The 27,155-nt window shown below is 40.4% G+C and overlaps 1 protein-coding gene across 1 annotated transcript in view; it reads left to right on the top strand.

Annotated features, from left to right (window-relative positions):
• The first annotated feature begins 7,743 nt into the window (after window positions 1–7,743).
• COL1A2 (collagen type I alpha 2 chain) overlaps window positions 7,744–27,155 on the top strand; it is a 49,432-nt gene continuing 30,020 nt past the window's right edge. Inside the window, exons 1-21 of the mRNA XM_006114489.5 lie at window positions 7,744–7,855; window positions 8,548–8,583; window positions 10,359–10,442; window positions 11,831–11,887; window positions 15,268–15,312; window positions 15,419–15,472; window positions 15,794–15,847; window positions 16,218–16,271; window positions 16,864–16,917; window positions 17,219–17,272; window positions 19,055–19,099; window positions 19,392–19,445; window positions 19,564–19,608; window positions 22,049–22,102; window positions 24,261–24,359; window positions 24,462–24,506; window positions 24,613–24,711; window positions 25,309–25,362; window positions 25,461–25,568; window positions 26,495–26,548; window positions 26,681–26,779. Of these exons, the coding sequence (XP_006114551.2) occupies window positions 11,885–11,887; window positions 15,268–15,312; window positions 15,419–15,472; window positions 15,794–15,847; window positions 16,218–16,271; window positions 16,864–16,917; window positions 17,219–17,272; window positions 19,055–19,099; window positions 19,392–19,445; window positions 19,564–19,608; window positions 22,049–22,102; window positions 24,261–24,359; window positions 24,462–24,506; window positions 24,613–24,711; window positions 25,309–25,362; window positions 25,461–25,568; window positions 26,495–26,548; window positions 26,681–26,779 (1,074 nt within the window). The 5' untranslated portion in view covers window positions 7,744–7,855; window positions 8,548–8,583; window positions 10,359–10,442; window positions 11,831–11,884. The remainder of the gene's footprint in view (window positions 7,856–8,547; window positions 8,584–10,358; window positions 10,443–11,830; window positions 11,888–15,267; window positions 15,313–15,418; window positions 15,473–15,793; window positions 15,848–16,217; window positions 16,272–16,863; window positions 16,918–17,218; window positions 17,273–19,054; window positions 19,100–19,391; window positions 19,446–19,563; window positions 19,609–22,048; window positions 22,103–24,260; window positions 24,360–24,461; window positions 24,507–24,612; window positions 24,712–25,308; window positions 25,363–25,460; window positions 25,569–26,494; window positions 26,549–26,680; window positions 26,780–27,155) is intronic.

Raw genomic sequence — 27,155 nt, 5'->3', positions numbered from 1 at the left:
GATTTTCTGTTAGGGAGAATAAGTTATTATTCTTTGGAATACACCCCAAAATGAATGAATTTTGCTTAACTTATAATGTGTGTATGGTTGAACAGAAGAAGGGGTCTCTTTAACTCTTCTTCCCTATTGCCAGACCAGGAAGGACAGATGCACAAGAAAGGAAGGATACCAGAAGTCTTAGCCCTGTCCCCTACTCTGTCTGTGCAGGTCAGTCTCTGTCCAAAAAGAAGCAGAAGGACTAATTCCACCTAATCACAGAGGAGGGCTGCAAGTCACACTAACTGGGGTAGAAAAGAAGCAAGTTCTTTGTCCTGCATTCACAAATTAGCCAGCAGAATAGGCTAGGTACAAAAGGCCCAATTGTGAGTAGCCACAGCATGGCTGCAGTGAGAGGAGAATAAAATGTTTTCTCTCCTTCGCACACACAGGCGAATTTTTTACCTTACACTGGGCTTCAATGGAATCACTTCAGATTTACTTTGGTGTAATAAAGAGCTTCCTTATAGATAGTGGTCTTTCCCAATATGCTATGAATCTGCAGGAGAAACCCACCAATCAGTAGGAAAAGCTTATGTTGATTAGTTGCCCCCCTCTTAGAGAAGGACAGCCATTCAGGCTATTACACTTGCTGAAGGACCACTTACTTCCTCAGCACATGTAAGATGTCTCTTCATTTCTCTCTCTTTGAATCATGCAAAGAGCTGGAGCACACCTGTCTCAGAGCCTGGAAGTTGTCACTCCCTGCTGACTTCACAGCTCCAATATAGTAATTTAGTCCTGGTAATGGTGTCATTTTCCTCTTAGACCTCCTATTTCCACCCCGGTTTGAAAGGGTGGGTGGGGAAAAATCCTTTTCACTGAAGTGGGGGCAGGCTGATGTGCACATTTGTTGCATTGCTGTGGGGATGGGCAGTGAACCTTCTCCCACACCAAGGAAGGGACCTGCAAATCAGCCAATAATTTATGCAAATATAGATTGTGCTTTTTTTTAATCCAAAAGAGGCTGGGCTGTTCCATGTGACTGGATTTCTGCCCTAGCACAGAACCCTGTGATCTCGTTTCCTATACCTTTAATAAACTAGACATCCCAACTTTTATCTGAAATAATTCAGAAGGATTATACATATCCAGCTCCCCTATTTGGTGTGTGGCAATTTATGTTCCTCAGGTCATTTAGAGTCAAAATTATGTATTTAACACAGCAAAGAGATACTGCCAGGTCACATTGCCAGATGACTGATTTCAGTGGGACTATCCCATTCATAAAGTTCTGTTTATTGTGACTAATAGTGTCAGGAATACCCTATTATTTTCTTTCTAGCCATAAGCCTAACTGAATGAGTCTGACACCCCTAAAGAAAAATGTTTCTTTCACACCTTCCCTTGCAATTTCTTTGGAGCCAGCAGAGTCACTTTGGATTTAGTCTGGTGGTATGTGAGAGTAACATTTAAATCTAATGGAATGAAATGTTTGCTACGTTCTCTTTTATATCATACTGTATGTATTTCAAATACTGTCTCATCCATGGAATATGTAAGATAATCATGGTGCAGATAGCATTTAAGGTTTTATGTTGTGTTATTATTGTATTCTATGTGTCTGTTGTGTTTTGTCAAACCAACACATGATTTACAAAGCTTTCTTTTAGCCAGAATAGGCATGGTGTTGATGTGTAAGCTAAGAGTAAGAAGATGGGCTCCTGCTGCATGCTTTTAGTGGCAGTGGTCTTGTTCATGATTGATTAACAGACTAAGAAGCAGTATTGGTCTGGGTATAAACAGACTTCCATTGCAAATGGTCGAGAGGGGTCATTCATTTCTTCTTTGGTCGGTTCTAGCAGTGGTACTGGCATGAATCATGTAAAATAAAACAACGTGGCACTCGCTGCTGAGTCAGTGTGGTGTGCCTGTTATACTTCAGAAGCAGATGTCTCCACTGCAGTTGGGTGCTTTCTGCCAAGGTGCAGTGCCTGCAGCAGCTCCCACCTTCCCACTCCGCAGCCTCTGGCCGTGCTCAGGGGCACTTGAACAGACCCCTACAATCTGACGGAAACATTTTGGCAAAGGAAGAAAAACAAGCGCTCAAAGCGCATCTCCAGGGCGCAGAGGAGCCTTTCCAAAGAGACGGGCGCTTTCCTTTGCCCCTGGCTCCTTGGAGCTGCCTACAGCGGCCGCCCTACCCCGTGCACTTCGGAAAAGCGGGGACCTGTTGCTGCTAGTCCGGGTGTCTGAGCAGGAATGTCTCTGCCTTGCAACAGCAAGAAAGTCTCTGTGTGTGAGAGGAGAGGGGGGAGTTGTGCGGAGCAACTGCAGCCTCAGGCCCCTTGCTCGCCCCTTCCGCTTCTGAGAGCTGGGACTGGCTGGGCTCCCAGCCCCCCGAGCCTGTTTGCATTTAACCGCGGCTCTTTTGCTCTTGGCTCTTTTTAATGCAGCGCCAGGTTTGGGGGAAGGGAAGCTGCTGGAGGGGTGGGGGCTGGGAACTGCTCCGCGGGAGGCGGACCGGGCTGCACCTGGGATACCCGCCACTGTCTAGCGCGGGCGGGCAGCCCTGACTGAGCGGCTGGAAACTCAGTCTTGGCCCTTGGGGATGCCCACGTCAGCTTCCCTTTCAGCGGGCCGGGCCGGGGGGGGGGGAGAGCCAAGTGAGCGGTGGGCTGCTGCTGCTGCTGCTGCTGGAGGCGGCTTTCACCCCGAGTGCCTCTGGCTCAGCCCGCGGCGTAGGAAATCTGGCCCTGAGAGCTCGGGCAAAGCGTTGCGGAAACTCTCCCCCTCACGTCCCGCACCCTGCTTGCGTGTCGCACGGGGAGCCCGAGCCCATAGACCGCGGGCGTGGAAAGGAATTGCGGGTGGGGGGGGGGGGGGGAGGGAGGCGAGCCCGGACAGAGACTCAGGGCGTCAGTACAGGGCACCTTTGACCAGTGGGATCTCTGTTCCGCGGGTGCGCGCGGGGTGGGCAGGAAGGGGAGTCCAGGCAGCACAGACAGGCGCGGTGGAGCAGTATGCGTGTGTGGTCTGGTAATGGCATTAACGTCTATACAGCCCGCAGCAGACCACGGCCAAAGAGCTGCATTTTGCGAGGCCGTTGCTCTGTGTGTGTGTTTCTGTGGTGACCGCTCAGACTGAGCATCCCCCCACACTTCCCAGGTGGGGCTCCGCCTCATCTCTGGGCGCTCCGTGGGGCACCCACCTTGTCCGAGGGGTGGGAATTCAGCAGGGCCCGATACTGCCCCCCAGCACCCCCGCCTGTCCCGCGGCCAAAGCAGCCGCAAAACCCAAGAGAGAAGAACCCACTGCACGCTGGCACCAACGCGGGCGCATCTGGAAATGGGTTCTGCTTGGACCCGCTGCGGGGCTGAGGCGCAGCCTGCGCCAAGCCGTCAGGAAGCAGGGTGGGCACCTAGACCCCTGGGTAATTTAGGAAGGGTAGGGCCCACCGTTTCCCGGCTGCAGATCAGGGGGTTGCGGTGCAGCAGTGCGGGGATCCTGGGGTTCCGGCTGGAGGGGGTCGGTGGAAGCGGCTGGCTGTGGGAGCTTGCGGACCCCTGCAGGCCGATGCCGCTTTCCTCTCTTGCCCTGGCGGCTGCCCCCTCCCCACACACCTTGAGCCGGGCAGGGCGGGAGGTAGGGCAGGACCTGGACAGCTCCTGCTTTGAACGAGCCCGGAGCAGCGTCCCGGCAGCCGCCACAAAGCCCCGGAGCCGGCTGGCAGCGCAGCCCCCATCCCTCCACCCCGCACTTCACCCCAGCGGGGAAGCCAAACCAGAGCACGAGTCAGATTTTCCTTTTTAAAGCCTCGAAGTGGCCACGTCCTCAGGAAGAATGGAACCAATTTGCCCTCCCCCCCCCCTCCGCCTCTGCGCGCCCTGCCCCGCCCTCGCGCCAGCCCCCAGCTGCTGCCCAAGCGGCCGGGGCAAGTCGGCAAGAAGGAGCACGTGACCGCCTGGGAGCCTCGCGGGGCCCCCGGGGCTGCCGCGCTGCCATTGGCTGCGAGGCGTTCGGGGACCCGCCAGCCCAGGGAACCTCCTGCCGTATAAATACGGCCGAGCGGGGCTTTATTATTTTAGCATCCCGGGCAGCAGGTTTCTGCTAAGTTTGGAGTTACTCGCCACGACTGTATGCCTGCGTCCCATAGGTAATACCTAACCACCGACCAGGGGCTCTGCAACACAAGGAGTCTGCATGTCTAGCGACTAGACATGCTCAGCTTTGTGGATACACGGATTTTGTTGCTGCTCGCAGTAACTTCATACCTAGCAACATGTCAATGTAAGTGCTTTCGGCTTGTTTGAGGGGTGGGGAGGTCTCTTTTGGGGGTGCCCTGCACTCCCCGCTCTCCCACAGTCTTCGTGTCCTTTGAGGGGCAGCAGAAGTGGGGGGGGGGGCTGTCAGTGGGGAGCGATACAGCCAGCATCTCATGAGGACTGGCCTCCCAGCTCGGATTTGCTTAAGTTCCCCCTTCAAAAGCTCCTCTCTTTCTGGCTGTGGGTGGCAGGAGGCCAAGGAGTCCCCAGGTGCCCCTTTTTCTTTAAAGATGGGCTGTTTTCCAAAGGAGAATAGAAAGTCTTAAATTTGTAAGCAGCTGCGTTAGATCCTAGCAGGGGGCAGAGCAATGCCCCTAACTGCTCTAAAACTACCCTTGTGGGGCACTTCAAACTACCCATGGTGGGGCTTGGAAAGCAACAGCTTACCCCCTCCTTGCCAGAACAGGGAGGTTAGGGCGTTGTACAGCTTTGTCTGGGCTGCTGCTGGCTTCGGCCCAATGGGCGCCCTCTGGAGGAAAGAAACGAGTAGTGCAGGGGTCCCCGTTCAGCCTGTGGAGTCCGGATGGATTTACTCCCTGGAAAAGGACGGGGTGTGTCTTCGTGTGTTAGGAGACGTTCTTAAGGTTCAAAACGCTTGGAGGCTGATTGGTTGTTTTCTAGAAAAGTTAAAATCAGAAACGTTTTTTTAAAAATTGAAAAAAAGCCTCTAGTTAGAAAAAAAATCTGACACTAAGGGAAAAAAAATTTTTCTTGAGCCATTGCCTAAAAAGTGAACTAATATCCCTAGCATTGCCTTAGGGAGACGCTGAGCTCTTCTCACACTTAATTCATAACTAGTGTCACTTTCTGGGAAACTTTCAGATCAGACAATAGAGGTCTTAATAAGTCTTCTTGCCACTTAACTGCATGAGAACTTCAAGAGTCCCTTTGCTTTAAAGCAACATTTGAATTTCAAAGGAACACCTAACACTTGTTCCTTTAAATGGCTATCTATACAAATGAGATTTGGATAGAGCCCATGTGGAAGCATCTCTAGACAACTGATCTAACTGGCTAAATACATCTGTGCCAGCTGTATTCCTCCAAATGGCCCAAAGATGCTGTATGTAAGCTTCAGAACATAATATCCCTATAAATTTTTCCTAAAATGTCCAGTATGTTACACACAAGCAAACTCTGTTCTACAGAAGTCGCTTTCACTCAATGACATCCTCTCTGACAGATGGTTGGTCTGTCAAAAAGCATTAAAAGCTTCAGAGGGGTAGCCAAGTTAGTCTGTAACAGAAAAAAACTTGAAAAACAACAAATAGTCTGGTAGCACTTTAAAGACAAGCAAATCATGAAGATGGTATCATGAGCTTTCATGGGCACAGCCCACTTCTTCTGAAGAAGTGCGTCATCTGAAGAAGTGGGCTATGCCCACGAAAGCTCATGATACCATCTACATGTTTTGTTAATAGTTAAAAAGCATTAAATCAGCATTGACTTTGCAATGGTTATAGTGTTGAATAACTGATTGGCCAGAGTACAGAGAAGGTCATGGAGATGTAAAAGGCTATCATTGTAGTGTCTTTATGATCATACTGGCTTCCTCTCTTCCACTATACACTTTTTAAATCATTTTGGCCATTGCAACTTCCGGGCTGAAGCTAAACATAGACATTTTTCTCCCTCTGGTGGCAAGAAGAAATAGTAACACATTTTGCAAATCCAATAACATTCTGAAAGAGAAAAAGACCTTCCAAAACTGAAGGGGATTCATAAGGGAATCCATATGTCAGTCAATCTTAGTTGACTGATTTGTTGGGATTGGCCCTACTTTGAGCAGGGGGTTGGACTAGATGACGTCCTGAGGTTTCTTCCAACCCCAATCTTCTATGATTCTATGAACCCTAAACTTAAGAACACATGACCTTTTCCAAAAAGGTAATATGGAGATAATTTAGCATGAAATAACAATCATTTAACACCCCAAATTTTACATTTTTAAATGATTAAATTCAGTTTAGTATTTAGAAACACAACCAACAGATGTTTTATTAATACATTTTACATCTAAATATTCTGTATACTGGATCACACCAGTCATCTTGTTGCTATACTATATCAACCACTGGCATTGGTATTCATCAGAATAAATTCCCAAACTAAAAATGTAAAATATGCAAACTCAGTTTTTAAATATATTAATGCAGTATGGTCAAAATATAGTGCAAAGTATAGTTTAACATAGTGAATAGACACTTTTGGGCTAAATTGCTTGCAGTTTGCAGAAATTAAATCAAATGATAACATAATTTAATAGATTTTTCATTTGGAGAATTTAAAGCATTAAAAAGCAGTGAGAACCCCTTGAACAATTTGCGATATAGTACTACATTTTCAAAAGTGTCCATAAAGTTATTTGTCATTTAATGGCTAATCTAATGACTGTCCTAAAAAATGTATCTGTAGTCATTGTGCTGAGAATTCTCATATCAGAAATAGTTATGAGTTAAAATAAACCATTCCTTGCACTTCATAAAAATGAGCTTGGAAGCATCTACAAGAAAATGGAAATTATTTCTTTCAATCAAGATGTCAGTATTCCTGGATTTGTCCCTCTGTATGTCTCAATGTCTCTCTCTCACACACACTCTCTCTACCCAGTAGGCCCAGTTATTTTGATGGGAGATTTTCCTGAGAAAGGTTTGCAAGATCAGGTCCACATAGTACATCCAATTATTATAATGTAAATCTATATCTCTGGAATTAATTTCCTGAGTCAATCTGTTTCTCCACATAAAATCTCAGTAAACACTACTGTAAACTAACATTTTAATAATATTTATTAAATGTTGGGGTATTACAAGCATTGAAATGTCAGCTTTTTAAAATTGTTGTAACTTATCTTTTTTTTCTTCTTTTCCCTTCTTTTTCCAGCAAATGAGGTCAGTATAATTTCATTCAATATACAATATTCACCTTAACTAACAAGCTAGGCATCTTTTTCCTTCAGAATTAACATTCACTCACCTTAATTCCCAAGATGATCATGGAAAAGCTAGTGGTTATTAAGTGCTAGAGGAACTGTCTACAAATGTGCCCACCCCAATTTCCAAATGGGCAGGGCTTTTTTGAAGAGACTGCCTTCATAGGTGAAAATAATATAAAGAGGAAATAACACAGCAGTGACATTTGGATATTATACATCACCCCTTGGGTTGGAGATTATCATACTTTAAAGCTTAAATATCTCCATACATGTCATTTTTCCCAAGGATTATGAATGAATTCAGGTGTGTTTTATCTATACCTAGTTTGCATGCTGTGATAAATATAAACTAGTCAATTTTATACATACAACAGATAGTTGTGTGAATTAATAATCTAAAATATTGTATACTATACATAATTCCTCCTAGATTTTAGAGTAATTTAAAAATATAGTCAATATTTTAAAATATGTATTTCTTTATAAAATATGGACTGATTCTAGGGGCTGAATCTCTGTGTTTGTACATTATAGTAATTTAATAGGGTTTGAGATGCAACTGTTATTAATTTCAGTTTTGTTATAATTCATTCTTTTTTAGGCAACTGCAGGAAGGAGGGTAAGCATCATTGTTATTTATTATTGTTTGTTTAAGAATTTTGATTACATGAAATTTTCACTTGGCAACCTATCATTTTGGTGGATATAGATTGAAAAGAAAAGTATTTAACCTATTTTTCAGACAGTTGACCAATTTAGAACTTGCATTATTATAAAATAAAAAGAAGAAAACAGCTGTTGGGCCATGTTTATATCAGTATAAACATAGATTCTGGGTTTACATTGGTTTACTTGAGAGTAAAATTGTATACCCAGAGAACTAAGTTATACTGAGAAAGCATTCTTGAGAACATATCAAAAAGCAGTTGATGAGAATTACCCATTTTACCCAACAGTGACAGTTTTTCAGATCTATAATGACAGAGAAAATACATGTTGTTTTTAGAAAAATATTAGTGCTAATTATTCAGTGTGGAGTGAAACAAAAATCAACTTTATATAAATGTGTTTCCACAGACTATTCTGTGCTTATCCAGCTAAAATATTGTTACAGTCTACTCCTCCTCCTCAGTAAGTTATAGGAAAAAGATCAATTACAGCTATCAAAATAACTATGTGACATATATAATATAGTAGTTCTATCACACTTTCATAAATTGATTATTCTAAACAATACAATTTGTTTACGTGTCTTCATATTTTTCTGGAAGACTACATAGCAGTTTACATTGTTTTCTTTTTTTACGGCAGGGTCCCAGAGGAGACAAAGGGCCACCAGGAGAAAGGGTAAGGGAACCACTATTATTGTTCAGCTGTTTATATTAGAACAATTGTCTTTGGAGGAACAATGGGAAAGAGCTAACCACATTTAAGCACATGTAATAAAATTCACTTATGAGAGTTTGGTGTACATACTTTTAGAAAAGGGAAATTATTCTTTAGACTACTACATCGCAGACCTAATTCTGCCCTGAGTGACACATGTGCAGCCTGATTAAGAACTTGGCCTAATACCTTGGGTCAATAGTCTAAAGAATAATTTTCATCTGTGCACAGTGTAGACAGGTAACACGAAGTGATGAAAGTGGAGAAGAGAAACTGATATGGAAAGGTGCAGGCTCAGAGCTAGTTCAAAGCACTGGGTAAAGATAAAACTATGTAAAACATGAAGCTGCACAGACAAAGGGAGTTTTCGTTGATTTGAAAAAGCTTTTGTTGGCAGATGTGTGCGGTATATTCTGTTCTTCAATGAGAGAGGTGTTCATTAATGGATTTTGCTTAGGTAACTGTAAATGAAGATAGTTACATATCTAATTCCTTCACATACTCATATTATTTACATCCATTTTCTTTTTCTGGTTTGCTTTGGTAACACAGCATACTTTTTTGTGACGTGTATTTTTTATCATCACAAGGTGCAATAATGGTGCTTGTGGTTTTGCATCACTTTTTTATAATGGAAGTGCTATAGTGTGATGGATATTTTGGGTAATAATCACTTACAGTCTTTCAAATACACACTGCAAACCATCAAGAAGAATGCATATACCTGGGGCTGTACATTTGCTAAACTCTACTTACTTTTACCTAAATTCATTTAAGAATTATTATTACTATTGTATCATCATATAGATTGTGTGTGGTGGTGGTAGGGGGGTGGACTTTTACCACTGTTTTTGTTTGGAGAAAGGTTTGAGTCCAAAATACAGAATAAGCTAAATGCTGTGCTCAATGATTCCTGTAACGGAGGGTTGCACAGTTGTAAACGAGGACAAATTTGACACACAATTTGGTTTGTATATCTAGTTTAAAGCTATTATTGAAAATGAAAAGTATCTTCAGTTCTGGTAGGGCGACAGAATAGAAAATCTTTAGAATATTCTCTTTTGTTTCTTGTATCAGATCTGTAACTATGTTGGTCCAGATCCAGCGCCCAGTAAATTGGTCTTTTTGCATTGAGTGTAATGGAACTCTGCTGATTTATACCAGTGGATGGTTCTGCGCACTGCAACTCAGCTGACTCCCTCCCCTCCCCCGCCCTTTGAGTTTGCAGGGGCAGTTATGTACACCCAGTTGTTTGTGCCCAATGTTCTTAAATGCACAATTATTTGTGCCCGCATAAGACTTAATTTGTGACAGACTCTGCTGCTTGTGGGCATGAATCACTAGGCTAGTATCTGCTACCCATACTCACTTTGAAAATGCTCTTATTGCTTAGTATGAATAAGGATGGCAGAATCTGGCCTAGTGTGTGCAAATTGTGAATACCAAATTTGATGGTGCTTCAAAATTATACTCCCCAATGTAGCAGCCATTTTTGAAAGGATGAGAGCCTCTAATGCACTAAAATGTAGTAAATATATAGTAATGGTGAAGCAGCATGGCCGTGGAAGTTTAGACTTGTGCTAACATTTTCAAAGTCAACAGTCAGTGTTTGAAGATGTATATATGGGGATGTTGGCGAGTATGTCCTAGCTTCTTTCTTTCTTATGATGTCACAAGTTCAAAGTTTTCTTCAACTACTCTTAACATTCGCTTCATTTTCCTCTTTTTGACTCTAGGGTCTACCAGGTGTACCAGGCAGAGATGGTGAAGATGGTCCACCAGGGCCCCCTGGCCCCCCTGGTCCTCCAGGTCTTGGCGGAGTAAGACATTCACATTTTCATTACTGAAACTGATCATCCTTGCATTATAGCATCTAAACATTTAATATATATCTGTCAGAAAATAAAAGCATTTCCCTTTAGAATAAGAGACAACATTATTTTGGGCTTGGAACGCGTGAGAGTCTTCATTCCATTTCACTGACATGTCCTTCGAGGGATATATCTCCTATGCTGAATTTGATACCCATCTAAATGTCAGTAGGAATCCCTAGCACATACATGAAAAGGAGGATTAACTCCTTGATTTCCTAATGCTTATTACTTTTTTCTTGTTTGAACATCTTAGATATGACATATTTTTGTCATTCGGGAATTAATTAAATTAAATCCATACCAATTAAGTAGATGAGAAAACAAAACAGCACTTGCGGGAAAGTTAATATTAAAACCAAGGGCAAAAGCCTTAAGCTTATAAACAACATCTTTCTTTCCTCTGAGTTTTTCAATATGAACAATATTCGTGTCTCAGAGCTTAAATAGATTGTGTCTCCTCTGCCCTTCTTGCAGAAACAATGTGTGCTTCACTTTTTCTGAGGTCTTGATATCTCTGTTTAACCCTGTGGGTACCCTACAGTAACTTTAAAGTCATAGAGATGACATTTTAATGGGCTGGCACTGCAAATCCATGGGGCACCCTAGGAAGTAGCCCACTTTCATCTTCACTGGGAAGAGCAAAGGCCTGTTTATTGGTTTTTGTTTGTTTGTTTCCCTGTTAGTAGATATGAAACTGAATTAAAACAAATAAGTGAAAATAGTAGGAATTTCAAAGGAACCGAAACATGAAAGAAATATTTTCTGTTTCAACTTGGATTAAGAGTTGTACAGAGCATTTTCTCTATAAATATGCAAGGCTCATGTTGATGGAAACTCATAAAGTCTACTATAGTCTTCTTGAGAATATAGGCACCTCAAGCTTCCGAAAAGCTGCAGAGCCCTACCTCACTTGCAGGTTAAAAGGGGTGAGGTGTTAAGTTCAGTTGGTATAATGATAAGTGCACATAGGTTCTCAAACTGGAACATGTCCAAAATGATTTAGGTGATCTATGAATATTTACCTCATCTAAATGAGCATAAGTTTTATGTTCTGAATTTTCAATTCACATTATCAGTCTCAGCTACTGTTGAATAAATGTTTCTGAGAGAGTTGTGTGAAATGGCATATTTATTACTGAAGAAAATTTAAACACAAATGCACCTAATAAATGTTGCCATTATTATACATTTTAAGGAAATTAAAATAAACTCTTATCCAGCAAATATTACAAAAAAATCAGCTAATCTAAGTATATAAAATAGATCTAAAAGTCTGACACTATTCGTGAAGTTCCTATGTATAATATAAATTTCAAACATTTTCTCTTATACAGAATTTCGCTGCTCAATATGATCCATCTAAAGCAGGTGATTACGGCCAAGGACCCATGGTAGGCAAACATTCTCCTTCATTCAACAGCTTACACAGATATGTTTATTAAAAGTTTGGATCCTTACTACATATTTTACCTGTATCATAACTGATGGCATACTTCAAAATGGATATGATGATCCTGTCACAGTCTGTGTCAATGTAAAGTTCTTTGATGTAAGGCAGTTGATGTAAATGCATTGTTAGGGCTAGACCCTTTGCTGGTGTATTTCATGGCAGCATCTTTGCCATCAGTGGAGCTATGCTGATATAGAACATAAGTATCCTTGCCCTTATTTTATCAGGGAAGCTCATGATCTGATCTCAGGTAGTAATCTGGTTTTATTTACTCTCCATTTTCTCCATAATGAGACATAAGAAAATTGTGTTTTGAGAATAAAAAATATTGACAGTGAAGTTTATGTCAGTCATATCAAGAAAGATCTGCAAAGGACTACCTCAGCTAATTCTCTCAGCACCACTAATATGGTGAACTTGTGGGAGCAAGTACTCTACGAGTCCATTGACTCTGTTTTGAGTCATCTACTCCCAAGGTGTATGAATAATTGGGCAAAACAGACATTACAAAATTTCTCTCACAATTCAAAGTGAATAAAGATCAAATTTTATTTGATAAAAAAACACATAGGCAAGAGGGAGAGCCTTCTGCTAAATCTGTAAAAATTGACCTTTTTAGAAGTATGTTTGCTTCTCCCTGTGGATCATGTTGCATATATATGTGGATAGTAGCATATGGGCTAAATTCTGCCTTCTGTTACAACTGTGTAACCCTATTATAGTCAGAGGTGCAAATGAAGATGGGATTTATCTCTGTGTCTCCATGAACGGTGACTATGCATAATATCAGTGATGTTAGTGTACCTAAAATGTAATCAGCTGTTTTACAGCTGTGCAACCCCACATTGAAGTTACTAGTGGGTGTATGGTTGTAATCCAGTGCAGAATTTGTCCCTAGCTTGTTCAGCTACACTGTTCTATATTGGGGCTGATCAAATGTTTCCATTCTACAGCTATGTGCCTTAGCATTAATTTCACTCATTTCCTCCATAACCTTGGCTACCTATTAATTCTGTTAACAGATCAAAACAATACTTTGGCAATGAATAGAGAAGTAAATAGCACTGTGTTGTGTAATGCTTCAGTAGCAATTCTGGGGAGATATGAAACAATTTAGAACTGAACATAGAGATGGAAGCTGTCCCTGGCAGGAAGGATTGGACAGAATGAAATTGATACATATTCATAATGAATCTGAGCTATGCCCACATTTACTGTGCTATTACGTCCCACACACACCAATAATACATATAACCAATCATGTGAGAGTATATACCTGTTGTGATCATCATGCCAAAGCCCAGATTAAGATATCATTGTGAGGCAACCATGGCTAAAGATGATTTTTTTATTAAAAACCATTTTATCTACAGGTATTGCATGAGTAAATTCAGTCAACAGGAATGTGAATAATGCACCCACAAGAAGAGAAGAATGCACTCCTTTATCATTTCCATGAATTGTGTTGCTTCATAGTGAATTTCATAGTGAGGAATCTTGAATTTTAGCAAAATCAGCTTGTAGGAAATATTTTATTCTTTATTTCTAAATGTCATAGAAACATAGAATATATCACTACAGGACAAAGTCAAATTAAGATATGGAACTTCAGCTACGTTAATTGCATAGCTGAAGTCAAAGTAGCTTAATTCAGCTTTTGGTGCTATCTACACTGCAGGAGAGCTCAGTGGTTTGAGTATTGGCCTGTGAAACCCAGGGTTGTGAATTCAATCCTTGTGGAGACCATTTAGGAATTTGGGGCAAAAATTTGTCAGGGATGGTACTTGGTCCTGCTGTGAAGGCAGGGGACTGGACTCGATGACCTTTCAAGGTCCCTTCCAGTTCTAGGAGATAGGCAATCTCTATTAATTTATTTATTTTAATTTTATATAATTTAAGTCGAAGGAAGAACACTCGTCCTTCAACTTTTCTTACTTCTCATGAAAGCAGGGTTACCAGCATCCACCAGAATGCCCCTCTCACTTAGAATTGGCCACTAATTTGAACCCTGAAAGATCGACAGCAGCAGCTTTGATCTTCCTCCGTAGTATAGATGTATCCATAGGGAAAAACTGGGTGTGAAGTTCACCTTCATATAGAGCACCAGTGCTAGGCCTGTGTATCACTCCAGTCCCACTTAGACCATATTTTGGGGGTTTAAATAAGACAAGAAGTTCACAGGCCTCATGCAGAATCCACAAAGCAGTATTTTTTCCCAAGGATCTTTGCATATTTTGAGGACCATATCACATATGGGATAATACAGTTTGTGCAGTCTTGCCACTCATTAAGATTGCTCTCAGTACCATAGGGAACTGTTCTTCTTTAATAGGCATATGATATTTTTATTAGGACAGTTCACATTTTTAAGAGGCTCTAATGTTAAATAGTTTAATGTATTAAAAAGCAGTTATATACTCTTTCAGTTTGCTCTCAGAATATCTAAAAATGTTCCCAAATTTTATTATTGTAACCCATTAATATTTAATTATTTCAGTTATAGCATAAAGCACTCTAGATCCCATAAAATACAAATGTGTATGATGGAAGTTTAAATAGATGAGTTTGGGTAGCTTGTTTGTTGCTCTGTTTGCTCTGTAAAATATAAAACAATTGCCAACAGATTGTATGCTAGTCTGTTAGCAATCCTTTTTAAGGGCATAGTTTGAATAATATCCGGTTAGTGGAAAAAATTAGTAATACTTTACAGATTGCCCTACAAAGGCAAAAACAGAATGCAAAATGGAGAATTTAAATGAAAATAATTTCTTTATATCTGGCAAAGTACACAGAGTCACTTCCCAAAGTAGTATACCGGCAGGGATTTGGGAGTGTATAAAAATGTAATACTAGTGTAAATAACTATTCATTTTCTAGATTTTTTCCCCTCTTAGTCCCATGCCATGATATCAATTTTCATATTTCAATATTCCTTCTGTTCATTTGACGAGCCACTGACAAGGTGGATAGACCCTAACATATCACCTTCTTTAATTGTGGGGCTTTTGTTGTGGGGACGTGCATTATTGTGGCACCGTCCTTTCATTCTTCCTGGTTGCTCACAAGAGTAGGGCTGATAAGCCAAAAGACGCAATGGCTGGGTGCAAGGGCACTTGAATCATGTCCTTACTTACCAGCCAAAAAGGAAATAGGAAGTCTAATGATTTTTGAACAATGGCTGTATGCCTTTAATAGCTTCATTATCTTACATGTATAGTGGGATGGCAAGGTGGTAAGCTAGCAGGCAAAGCAATCAGGACTCCTAGCTTCTATTCCCAGCTCTGGATAATGGCTAAAAGGTTTTTATATACTTTTTTCTAGGGTATAATGGGACCCAGAGGCCCACCTGGAACAAGTGGATCCCCTGTAAGTATATTCAGATTACAGTCATTGGGGTGGAGAGAAAATTGTATGCATATAGAATATGAAGAAATTATTCCATAAAATGATACTAAGAAAACATTTCTTCTAGGGTGCTCAAGGTTTTCAAGGACCTGCTGGTGAACCTGGTGAACCAGGTCAAACTGTAAGTAGACTTTTTTTCTCCCTTACTGTTAATTGGAAGTGAATCTGAATACTGAAATTTTTCTGTGTGTGAATGTCCAGGGGTATTTTAATTCAGTGTTTCTGTTTGGTCCTATCACAGAGGTAGGCCAGCACTCAGACTTCCACAACTCTAAAGTCCATGAACCACAAAATTAGTTGGCTTCCACAAAACCTGTCATGGAAGAGTTCAGAACCTGGGGCCCATTTCAGGCCTTTCTCAAATTCAAATTTAACATCAAAGCAACTGAGCAGTCTTACTTCAATTATCCTACTTCACATAATCCTTGTGCCTTTTTAATAGGGTCCTGTTGGTGCCCGTGGTCCACCTGGTCCTCCTGGAAAGGCTGGTGAAGATGTAAGTAGTTATTAAAAACCATTCATCTTCATTAGGGTCAATATGTTCACAATTACAATCTCTAAATTTAAAGGATCTTATTTTAATGATGCCCTTACTGTTCTGATGACATGTACTTGAAAGTGTAAAACTCACACCAAATAAACCCAGAACAAAACTCAGCCACTTAACATGATTTCTATAAAATCAGTAGTTTACATTTTGCAAACATAATGTAAAACAGACTATCTTCCCAAATGTGACTATCAAAAATACAGGAAAATTTAAATTAAAGTGAATGTAGCATCCGTGTTCTGAAGATAAGCTCTATCAATTTTTAAAAAGTGGTTTCATTTTCTTAGTTACACAACTGTTTTCTGTCACTTTTTAGGGTCACCCTGGAAAATCTGGAAGATCTGGCGAGAGAGGCGTTCCTGGTACTCAGGTGAGAAATTAAAGCCATTATTCTGTTTAATAAATGATAGGACACAGTTGATAAAACCTGGGGATGCTTAGGGAAAGGAACATATTAGCAGACTAGTAATACTGGCCTGAGTGGACTACTCTGCTACCATTCCATGCTCTGAAGGATTCTTATGTATTCATATTCTTATTTATGAAGCTAAAAGATTCTGTGCATCAGAAATGTTTGAAGCTCACATTAATTTTTTGCGGGGTGGGAAATTATACAGGAAGAAGAAAGTGGATGCTTTAGGAGAGAAGACTACACTAGTATATAGAATATATTTGTGTTCTAACAACTGCTATGATCCATATCTTTATATCCCATCAATGAACTTGGCAATCTGACTGCTTATTGTTAATATTTTGCTCAGTAGTTAAGGGCCTGACCTTATATAGGATGGGAATTGACAATGCTGACAGGTTCAGGCTCCCAGCCTATAGCTAAAAGCTTTTACCAAATGAATGAATCTGGTCAGTACCTGAGTATATATTACATAAGCTATCTTTTTTCCCTTTAGCTATAATTGCTAATGTGTAAGACATTTCTTCACGTTCCCTCTGTTTCCTTTAAGGGTGCTCGTGGTTTCCCTGGAACTCCTGGTCTTCCCGGCTTTAAAGGAATAAGGGTAAGAATATTTCTTATCTATGTGGTCAAGTCTGAAAATATCTCAGGATATTGAAGTCCCATAAATCTTTCACATATTGATGAATGTGAGAGATGTTGTAATTGTATGGACCAGCAAAATGAGTCTTGTTAAAACTATGAATGTGTCCATGTTATAACAAACTAGAAGAGAAAACAACCATATGATTAAGATTGAGTACTACTGGAAAGATGGACATTCCACATATAAATGACAGTTTGTAGGCATGAATAAAGATTGGCAAGAAGATGCAGTTTTAGCTATTATTTTTTATCCATTACAGGGACACAATGGTCTGGATGGTCAAAGAGGAGCAGCTGGTGCCCCAGGTGTCAAGGTAAAAACCAAAAAACACTTCTATTCAAATCAGAACAATGGAGTTTAAACAAAGGTAACATGCCACTTCTTTCAGCAAAATATCCATGCTTTCATCTCTAATTATTGTCCTGCATTGTCACCTAAACATTTCTCAGGATGAAATAATTCCCACATCAACTGGCCCGTGTAAGAGAAACATGTCATCTTCTTATCGAGAGACGATGCCTGGGGCCTTGATTTGTTACCCATGAGAATAGTTCTACTGAGTCAGAGCTGCAGGATTGGGCCCCTAACAATTAGGTTCCAGGAGTAATAAAAATCATGATTCTCCTGCCCCTGCGCATGTATAGCATTTTTAATTTCTGAGTCCATTACAATGAAAATCTCTCCCCTTTCTGAAAAAAATTACCACCTTAGCCATGTGCTATAGTGATACCTTCTACTAGAACACTGATGATTGATGATGTTGCTTTAATCTAGATTGAGTTCATCTTTTTTGGATTATTTCTTCATAACTCAACACATTAGCAAGAGATTTAGAGATCAGCCTTGTAAAACTGAATTTAAACATGGCAGAGAAATGCAGAACCACACAAACCCAGACATTTTTTACATCTTCTTAGGTTCCCCAACTTTTAATTCTTTCTTTCCTTTATACTTTTCCTTCCTTTTCATTTCTGTCCTTCATAGCAATGTTCATAGAAACTAGCTATGGGAAGCTGAGATGCTTCTGCTTATTTAACACCAGAAGTTGGATTCTGACTGTTACTAAATCAGCAACACACAAATTTCACACACAGTTCCCTTTGTCACTTTTTTCTGGGGGCCTAGTAATGAATGCTGTTGATTATAGGACAGAATTATCATATCACTATGTCGCTTGCTATCTGATTGCTGGCCTCTTTAATGACAAGCTATAGGCTATCCAATTTTCTGTTAAATACTTTTAAGTGAAAATCAGACAAATGGTGTATCTATGCTGATTACCGGGTAGTTACTCCTGAGTTAAATCTGACCTTGTCACTTCTGTGCTGGGAGAACAGATATATTCACATGAACTCATTTACTTGAATCTATGACTTACAGAATGCAAATTACAACACTGATTCACAGGGCTCAATGAGCCATTATTTGGGAATTTTAGCTCTGCTACATGTTATTTTATACCTTTCTATTGGTACAAACCAAATGCATTGTATGGTACCACATTATACAAATATAGGTTATACTGTCAACCAGCAAAATGTATTTGTTCTCAGGTTACATTGCAATAATTCTTGCAAAACCATATTGTAGCTTCAAAGTACTTCTGCAGAACAAAATATTAGTGTTCTAGCACAGTGATATATTGACCTGAGGGCCAGCATCAAGTGGGCAAAGGACAGAAAAAGGTGTATTTAGTAGGATGACTCCCTTACATATCTCTGATCACTGGCTTCAAGGTACAGGACATTTGAATAACAGCTTACTTCTGACCATTACACTGAGTGGGCTGTCCCAACATTTGTAATCTTAGCCTTGGGCAAGAAAGAGGAGATGCTAATTTTGCTCTGGCCAAAAAACCTAATGAAAATACTGATCAAATCTGGTCTTTTACTCACTATACATACCTTGTGTATGTTCTACATGTTTGATATGTAAAATTAAGGACTTTGGTGGCAATATGTTCTTACTGAGGAAAATGATATGATTCCCATCAAGATCAATGAAAGTAAGATCAGGCCCATAAAATTTCTGTAGGGCCATTAGAAATGTAATGTATGTAGGCCTAACTGATTAACAATTGTTTTATTGTTAATAGGGTGAACCTGGCGCTCATGGTGAAAATGGTAGTCCTGGACAAGCTGTGAGTATTTGCTATTGTTCATAATTTAGAAAAGTGTTAATTCTATAAGATAGTTCTCAACTAACTCTTCTAATGCTTGCCAGTCACTATCAGTTTTGTTAAAGTCAGTCATCGTAATATAACACTGCATGTTTCACTGAAATGGCATTTTTTGCCTGATCAGAATTACAGTCTGAAACCTGTTTCTCTGAGGACGTTAATACAGTGCTGGAGGTAAAACTGAGGCCGTGTCTTGCTCACGGAATATTTTGCCATACTTGTACAAAATAAACACTTAACTGTATTCTTCCAGGGTGCTCGTGGCCTCCCCGGTGAAAGAGGAAGAGTAGGCCCTCCTGGATCTGCTGTAAGTTATTTCATAGCTCTATATTTTACTTACCTCAAACTCATATTTACTGTTCTTTTCTAGTAAGCATTTTTTGAATTCAGTATAAGAAGTTAATCCTCATACTTTTCTCTTGTAGGGTGCTCGTGGAAGTGATGGCAGTGCTGGTCCCACTGGTCCTGCTGTAAGTCCCATCTTTAGTCTTGTTGGTGCAGGGTGGTGTTACTTTAGATCTTGTAGTCATCTCCTAAATTATACAGAAAGCCTTTTGTTGACAGATTCCTAATGCCTCCTGCAAGGTTTACAGGATCTGTTGAAAAAGGCTTTCTTTCTTGACAGATCCCCCTCTAGACTAGCTCTTTTTGCCAACGAAGTGCTGAGTCGGCAAAAATGGTGGCCATTTTTATGCAAATTAAGCACGGAATATTTAAATCCCTTCTTCATTTGCAATGTCGACCTGCCTAATCTGCATCCCTCTGCCGACAGAGGGATGCAGTCTAGACATACCCTTAGAGACTAATTGAAAAATATATAAATAGTATCAAGAGCTTTCGTGGGCACAACCCACTTCATCAGATGATATTTGTCATCTGAAGAAGTGAGTTGTTCCCATGAAAGCTCATGATACTATTTATATATTTTTCAGTTAGTCTCTAAGGTGCTAGGGGACCATTGCTGTTTTTTAATTTTTTTGTAGTTACGGGCTATTGCAGCTACCCCTCCGAGACTTCTACTTTATTCATTTATATACCAAATAAACCATTCAACTGGGATTTTATTTTAATTTTCAAGCGAAAAACCAGACCATTTAAATTGTTTCAAAGGCAATTATTTCACATTGAAACAGATTCAGATAAGTTACTACTGATGTAAAATCCTTAGTTGCTGACTTTCATGAAATCACTCTGGATTTACACTGTTGTGAGATCTGAATTAGACCTGCGTGTAAAGAATTGCTAACTTTGGCATACCAAATTTCAATATATAGATGATTTAATGTCTAATCCTGCAATTCTATTGTATTACATTTCTCAAGACTTACTTTTAAAAAATCCCAGGTGCTTTTGCCCTTCCAGTCTCCATTCTCATAATTATAAACATTCCAAACACAAAGATAATTGAAATTCAGCAAATGGCTACTTTTCATGCATATTATTTCTGAAACAGATTTTTAGCATAAATTTATTTTATGTTTGTGGATTTTTTTAATGTTAGCAGAGAAAGACATTGTGTTTATTACCTTTGGGTTGAAAATCCTAGAGAAGTGGGGTCACAGTGGTTCCTTCAAATTCTCCTCTCAGTTACACTGGGAAGCCCCATTGACTTTGTTTGGCTCTCTCATTACCAGTCTGAGTAATCCCAGTGTAACTCAGAATAGATATTAGCACAATGGAAACAATGAGGTGATGACAGCACCAATAATCAGTGAGTCATAGTTATGCTTTCCCTTAATAATTTAAAAACAAACAACACACCTTTTTGTGTAAGAATAGCAAAATAAAATGAAAGCTATAAGTGCACAAAAACAGAGATTTGGTGTTGTCCCTAACTCATTCTGTTGTGTCTAAGTAACAGCGTGCCAGAATCTTTATCCCATAATAATTACAAGCATCAAGTCTCACACTCATACCTCGATATGACAGGCCCAGTGGAACAACAGGTTAATGCTAAAATTTGTTTTTGCCATTTTAAAAAACGACCAGTTTAAAAGATGTTTATATTACTATCACCATGAGATTGTATGTCATAAATATAATACAGTTGGCCGGTTCCAACCTCACCCCAGTCCTGACCTCTACTCAGTGGAGCAGAGATTGAAACAATTGAATGGTTAAAGTGCTGCATAACTGCTTAAATATGACGACCCACAGGGAGTGCTCATTGTGGATTGCCATAGTGAAAAAGCGTAAGTTGTCCCTTATTCGTCACAATGGGAGTGAAGTTACACATTGTCTCATATACCCACGAGTCCTGGTTTTCTTTTGGAGGTAACCATAGCAGCTATTACAATCCTTTCACATCTTAGGACCAAATCCTGGCTGCTACTGCCCTATGGCCAGATCCATCATCCATTGAAGTCAATGGAAGAATTCACATTGACTTCAGTGTGGGTGTTGCTTCTGGCACTAGAGTGCAAGGTAATGCAAAGAGCTGAAGGAAACTTTCCCTCTCCCATGCAGGCAGCTGCCCAGTTGGCCTACACAACACACATACCTACTACACTGGGGGGTACAGTTGCTAAGCATCAGTAGCAAGGAGTAGCTGGTGCACTGCTCCTTGTCAGAATAACATGCTCCCCTTTTGTTCCTTGTGGCCATTTTCTGTGAGGCATCCTGCCTGGCACTAGGCTCATCCTGCCGTGTACTTTCCTGGCCTGCTCACATGTTTGGTTCTAAGACAGATGTCTTCCCTCGTATATAAAGACTTAAACCACTCTGCAAATGTTATTCAGCATCAATCTTAGTCTAATTGTTTATAGAAAGCTGAATTTGTCACTTCTGATCAGAAACATTGATGAGTGATTGGTCAGATACATTTGTATTTTGCCATATATTTATTTCAGCGACTAAGGTACCTGTGTTTTCAGTAATCTCTCTGAACACTTTGTCTCTTTCATTGTATAGGGCCCCCTCGGTGCTGCTGGTCCTCCAGGTTTCCCAGGTGCTCCTGGTGCAAAGGTATGAATATCTTCTTTTAGAGGAAGGTGAAATGTATCACCCAATTCTTGTGCACAGTAGACTATGCACTCACATCTGACACTGATGTACTTTTAACCAAAGCTTATTCATGCAGAACAGAATAAGGAAAAGCCCTTACAGTTTTTTGAAAATATTATAACAAATATGCATAAGTAACTATTTTGAAATATGGCAGCTTTTCCACACTACTAGACAGTTTTAAATTATTTTTCCTAAACAATAAATACTTGCCCCAAATGATCATAGAAAGCATGTGCCCAAAAGGATTATATAAAATATAGCATACAGGAGTGTAATGTCCACCTATTGGCTGTTTATTAAACATCTGTTCCATATTCTATACCCAAAAATGGATTGCCGGATTGGCATTGTTGTATACTGAACTTCTAAGTGCTGAATGAATGCAAAATAATCAATAGAGGAAATTTCGGTAAGAGACTCACACTGGCCCACAGAGCAAGATTCCCTTTCTAGTTCATAATAGATTAGATGAAATTTGAATCTAGGAAGTGAAGAGAGAAAGATCCTTATGGAGATACTGAGCCTGGCTCAGCACTGTTTCATACCTTGTGCAGTTATGTATACCTGTGACAAGTGGAGGTGAAACGTGGCAAATCAGCATGGCAGCATTTTACACCCATTTTATACAGGTGTCAGGAGCTATGCAAGATACAGGTTGGCAGAGACTCAGGCTCCTTATTTCCTGAATTCCAAAACTTACTACAGAGAATCTTCAATTAAAAATAATTATAGCTTCACTTTAACCCTCAGGTAAATAACTTGTCACTATTGCAGACTATAGATTAGATAATCCATTTGCTGTAGGTCAGATCTTGGAGTTCTTATCGCATTAAAACTCCCATTAAATTGAATGGGATTTTTGATGGAGAAAGAATGGCGGGGTTTGGCCAGTGAGATGAGTTATGCCCCATTTGGGAGCTGTATTCACAACTTGCCAAGAGGCCAAGGGCTACACTGGTTTTGAATAAGCTAAAGAAGGTTGCTGGTACAACCCCCATCCTTAATACAGATATGCTTCCCATAACCACTATCCATTCCAGCAGACAAATCTCTCTTGATTTACATGTAGATCATAGAATTATGGAGAATTGTTTGTTGTGATCCTTAGTCTTAACAAATTTTGTATAGGAGATGAGGACAAATACATGTCACATTCTTGATTGAAGGCAATAGCTTTAGAAACCAAAGAGAACCTTATCCATGGTATGTTCAGTAGCAGCAGAGTTTCTGCAGTTTGCTTAGGAATCCATAAGAACAATCTTGAGAGTGAGGGCTATTTGAAAACATTTGTCTCAGCTAAGATAGTTAAGATAATTTTACTGTACCATTGGGGGAAAAAGAAAAAGGTAAGATCCCATAAAAAGATTTAATTGATACCTTACCAGTAGCTTACTGCAAATTCAGATGCAAAAAATTAAACTGAACATCCCTTGCCTGCTGGCACTTTGAGACTGACTCATGGTTACCCTGCATCTTGTGTCATTATTTGCAGCCATGCAAACTGGTTCTGCAATTGACTTGCTGTGGCAACTTAGGTAATAATATACAGTCTGATTTTTCAGAGGTGCTGGGGACCCACAGCTCCCATGAAAGCCACTGACTTTCCTGGGAACTATGCAAGCTTCAGTGCCTCTGAATATGGGTGAAAAGGCTATATATATACTGTTATGTCTGTACTGTGAGCTAGAGTTGTCATTCCACAGATTTTGTTCTCACTGAGCTAGCACAAGTGTAACAGCAATGTAGCTGCGGTAGAGGTATTGGAGGCACACTGAGCTGTGCTGAGTACACGCCCACCTGACACCAAAGGGTCTGTATTTAGAATGCCTCAGCCATGGCTCTGTTACCACTTCTCATACTGCCATGGCTTCACTGCTAGTTATACTCATGTTAGCTTTCATTAAGTACATGTCCCTAAGCTGGAGAATCACAATCCAGCTCATAGTGTAGACATAGCTTCAATTTCTTCATATTTCACACAGCAATAACAAATGCTAGCCTTATTATTAATCTCAGATTGCAGCAGTCTGAATAATGTATGCTGAAAAACACCATGCTGAGGTAAATCCACAGCACTTGGCTTGTATATGACAGGTATGATCATTTTCTCAAATAGGGTGACATTGGAGCTGCTGGTGCTGTTGGTCCCAGTGGTCCTGCTGGTCCAAGAGGAGAGAATGGACTTCCTGGTGCTTCTGGCCCCGTTGGCCCTCCAGTAAGTTAGCGTCCATCTTACTAACAGCACATGTGAATTCTTGGATCTTGGGGAATTAAGCAGAACATCATATTAATTGATACCTTTTGTCTTTATTATTAGGGCAACCCTGGTGCTAATGGCATTGCTGGTGCTAAGGGTGCAGCTGTAAGTACCTCTAAATTCAAGCTGAGTTGCTTCAGAATGCACATTTCAATGTAAGTGACAAAGACAATAATGAGATTATGTGTTTGCTTTCTTTTTTGCTTAACAGGGTCTTCCTGGCGTTGCTGGTGCTCCTGGTTTGCCTGGTCCTCGTGGAATTCCTGGACCTTCTGGCCAAGCTGGTCCAGCTGGTGCTAGAGGACTTGCTGTAAGTTTCTTTGTCTATAATAAATCTCTATTTTAAACTGGCCAACATATCCACACCTGTAAAACCGGGTGGATATATTTTATCTTTAATGCAAACATTTTAGTTTTTCTTTCCAAGGCATTTCAAATTGCACATAGCAGCTCACTTCCATGTTTGATAAGCTCTTGGCTTGTTCTGACTTAAGAATTCATAAGTTGCACACCCATGGGGTGTGATGACCATCAAGTTCGATAGTCCTTGCACACTAATGGTGTCCAAACATGTATAAAGCAGAGAGATGCAGCAACACTTGTAAGGCCAGGCCCCAGGCTGTTAGAATGCCAACTGGGGAGACCCTGAATGCATTAGGTCATTTGATGCTATTTTAAATAGTCTTTTAAACATATTGTTTTCAATGAATGTTCCATGTGTGTTAAACCAAAAAAAAAGTCCATCAGATACATACCGGGAATGGTCCCTGATTGTCTATTAAAACAGAACAATGTAGGACACCCCCACGGATTATCGAATAATTCTTTGCTGCTTAGAAAAATTGCACAGATGAAAGACAGTACCTTGTAGGGTGTTTAATTTTGTGTCCTCTTTCCTTTATTCTAGGGTGAGCCTGGCCCCGCTGGAACCAAAGGAGAATCTGGTAACAAGGGTGAACCTGTGAGTATGGTGGCACATGAAACATATTTTGATTAATGAAATTTATGGTAGTCTGTTTCATAAGATTCTGACCATTTTCTTTATTCACATTAAAATAGGGTTCTGCTGGTCCACAAGGTCCCTCTGGTCCAAGTGGTGAGGAAGGCAAGAGAGGCCCTACTGGTGAAGCTGGTTCTACCGGCGCCCCTGGTCCAGCAGGTCTAAGAGTAGGTTATATCCTTGTGCATTTCAGACATAAGCGAAAATGAAGGGAAGTGACCTAGCAAAGCTAGACCAACAAATACAAATAAAGTAATTAAGAGTCATTAACAATGCTGTCAGAACTATTCCAGCTAAGTCGAGCCCACTTGAAACGTGTCTGAGCCATTTACACTTTCTACATATGAACACTATGAATTACGCTTGGCCCCAAAGTCTAAGTTTATGGTTTGGCTTCAGTTATTGTTTGTTAAATATTTACTGTTTTTAGAACCCCACAAATGCATGGAGCCCTTTAAAAACACACTGATACACATTAATGTAATCGAAAGTTTACTCGAAAGTTTACTCAAAAGGGCTCGATCCTGCCAGAGTTCTTCTGACACAGTGCTGACAGCATCTCCAGCTGGAGAGGAGCAAGGCCAGCTCCCTGCAGAAGGCAATCAGCCCTGCACACGATCAGGTGCTAACTTGGAAAGAAAAGAAAAGGGAAAACTTCTCACATGTGTTGAAGATGAAGATTAGTGATTGGATGTAGACACAAAGACCCTGATATTGCAATATGAGCTGATGGGCAGTTCTTTGTACTCATGTGAAACCTTGCAGGAGCCAGTCAGGTGGGTGCAAGAGCCCACCTGCATGGATCAGATTAGAGGATCATAGCGGAAGTCTGGTCCCAGATCCAGAGCTGAATTTTACCAAAGACTGAGGGTGCTCAGACTTAAAGTTCTGGTTCAACTCATTAGAGCTCTGGAAAGTCACAAATTTGGATCTCTCTCGGGATCCAGATTTCACCACAATTGAGGGTTCTCAAATTCCAGCTCCTTTGAGATAGCAGCATTTCTGGTTTGTAGTTTGAGCTTTAGCAAACTCTGCCTTAACATGTGACTGGCGCTTTTCCGTTCATAATCTGATTTGTGTTTGTTATTCCTAGGGCGTTCCTGGGTCTCGTGGTCTCCCTGGATCTGATGGCAGAGCTGGTGTCATGGTAAGGTTTTGTACAATTTGTTTCCAGTCAAATAGTATAATGCAGTATTTTTTGTATTTATACAAACAGATTATATTTATGGCTAATTATCTCTGCCTTAGTTTTAATATCTTTTGAAATATTTTTTTGTAGGGACCTGCTGGAAGCCGTGGGGCTACTGGTCCCTCTGGTGCTAAGGGTCCTAATGGTGATGCTGGTCGCCCTGGTGAGCCTGGCCTCCTTGGTCCAAGAGTAAGTCTGAACTCAGTCACTTTTCTGGAGAATTGCAAAAAGGGGAACAACTTGCATTTTATGGGATAAAACTATTCACAAATTAGAGGATCTATTTGTCCATTGCCACAGAGGATAATGGGTCAAGTTCTATCAACCTGTCATTATACAGATTTCTTTTGTATTATGAGTCCTCTCTTCAAAAAAAATGATTAAACAATATCAATTGATATTAATTATTATTATATAGTACTATCATAGTAGCAGCTAAGGGTCCCAGTGATGGACCAGGGCCCCATTGTGCTAGGCACCGCACAAACACAGAACAAAGAACTGGTTCTTGCCCCAAAGGCATTACTTATACACTGTGGTAATTATGATCATAATTCATATCTGT

Source organism: Pelodiscus sinensis, chromosome 2 (assembly GCF_052426305.1).
Source record: "Pelodiscus sinensis isolate ZL-2025 chromosome 2, ASM5242630v1, whole genome shotgun sequence".
NCBI classification, from domain to species: Eukaryota; Metazoa; Chordata; order Testudines; family Trionychidae; genus Pelodiscus; species Pelodiscus sinensis.
Note: the sequence above shows the minus strand (reverse complement) of the source record. Positions and strands in the feature narration are given on the sequence as shown.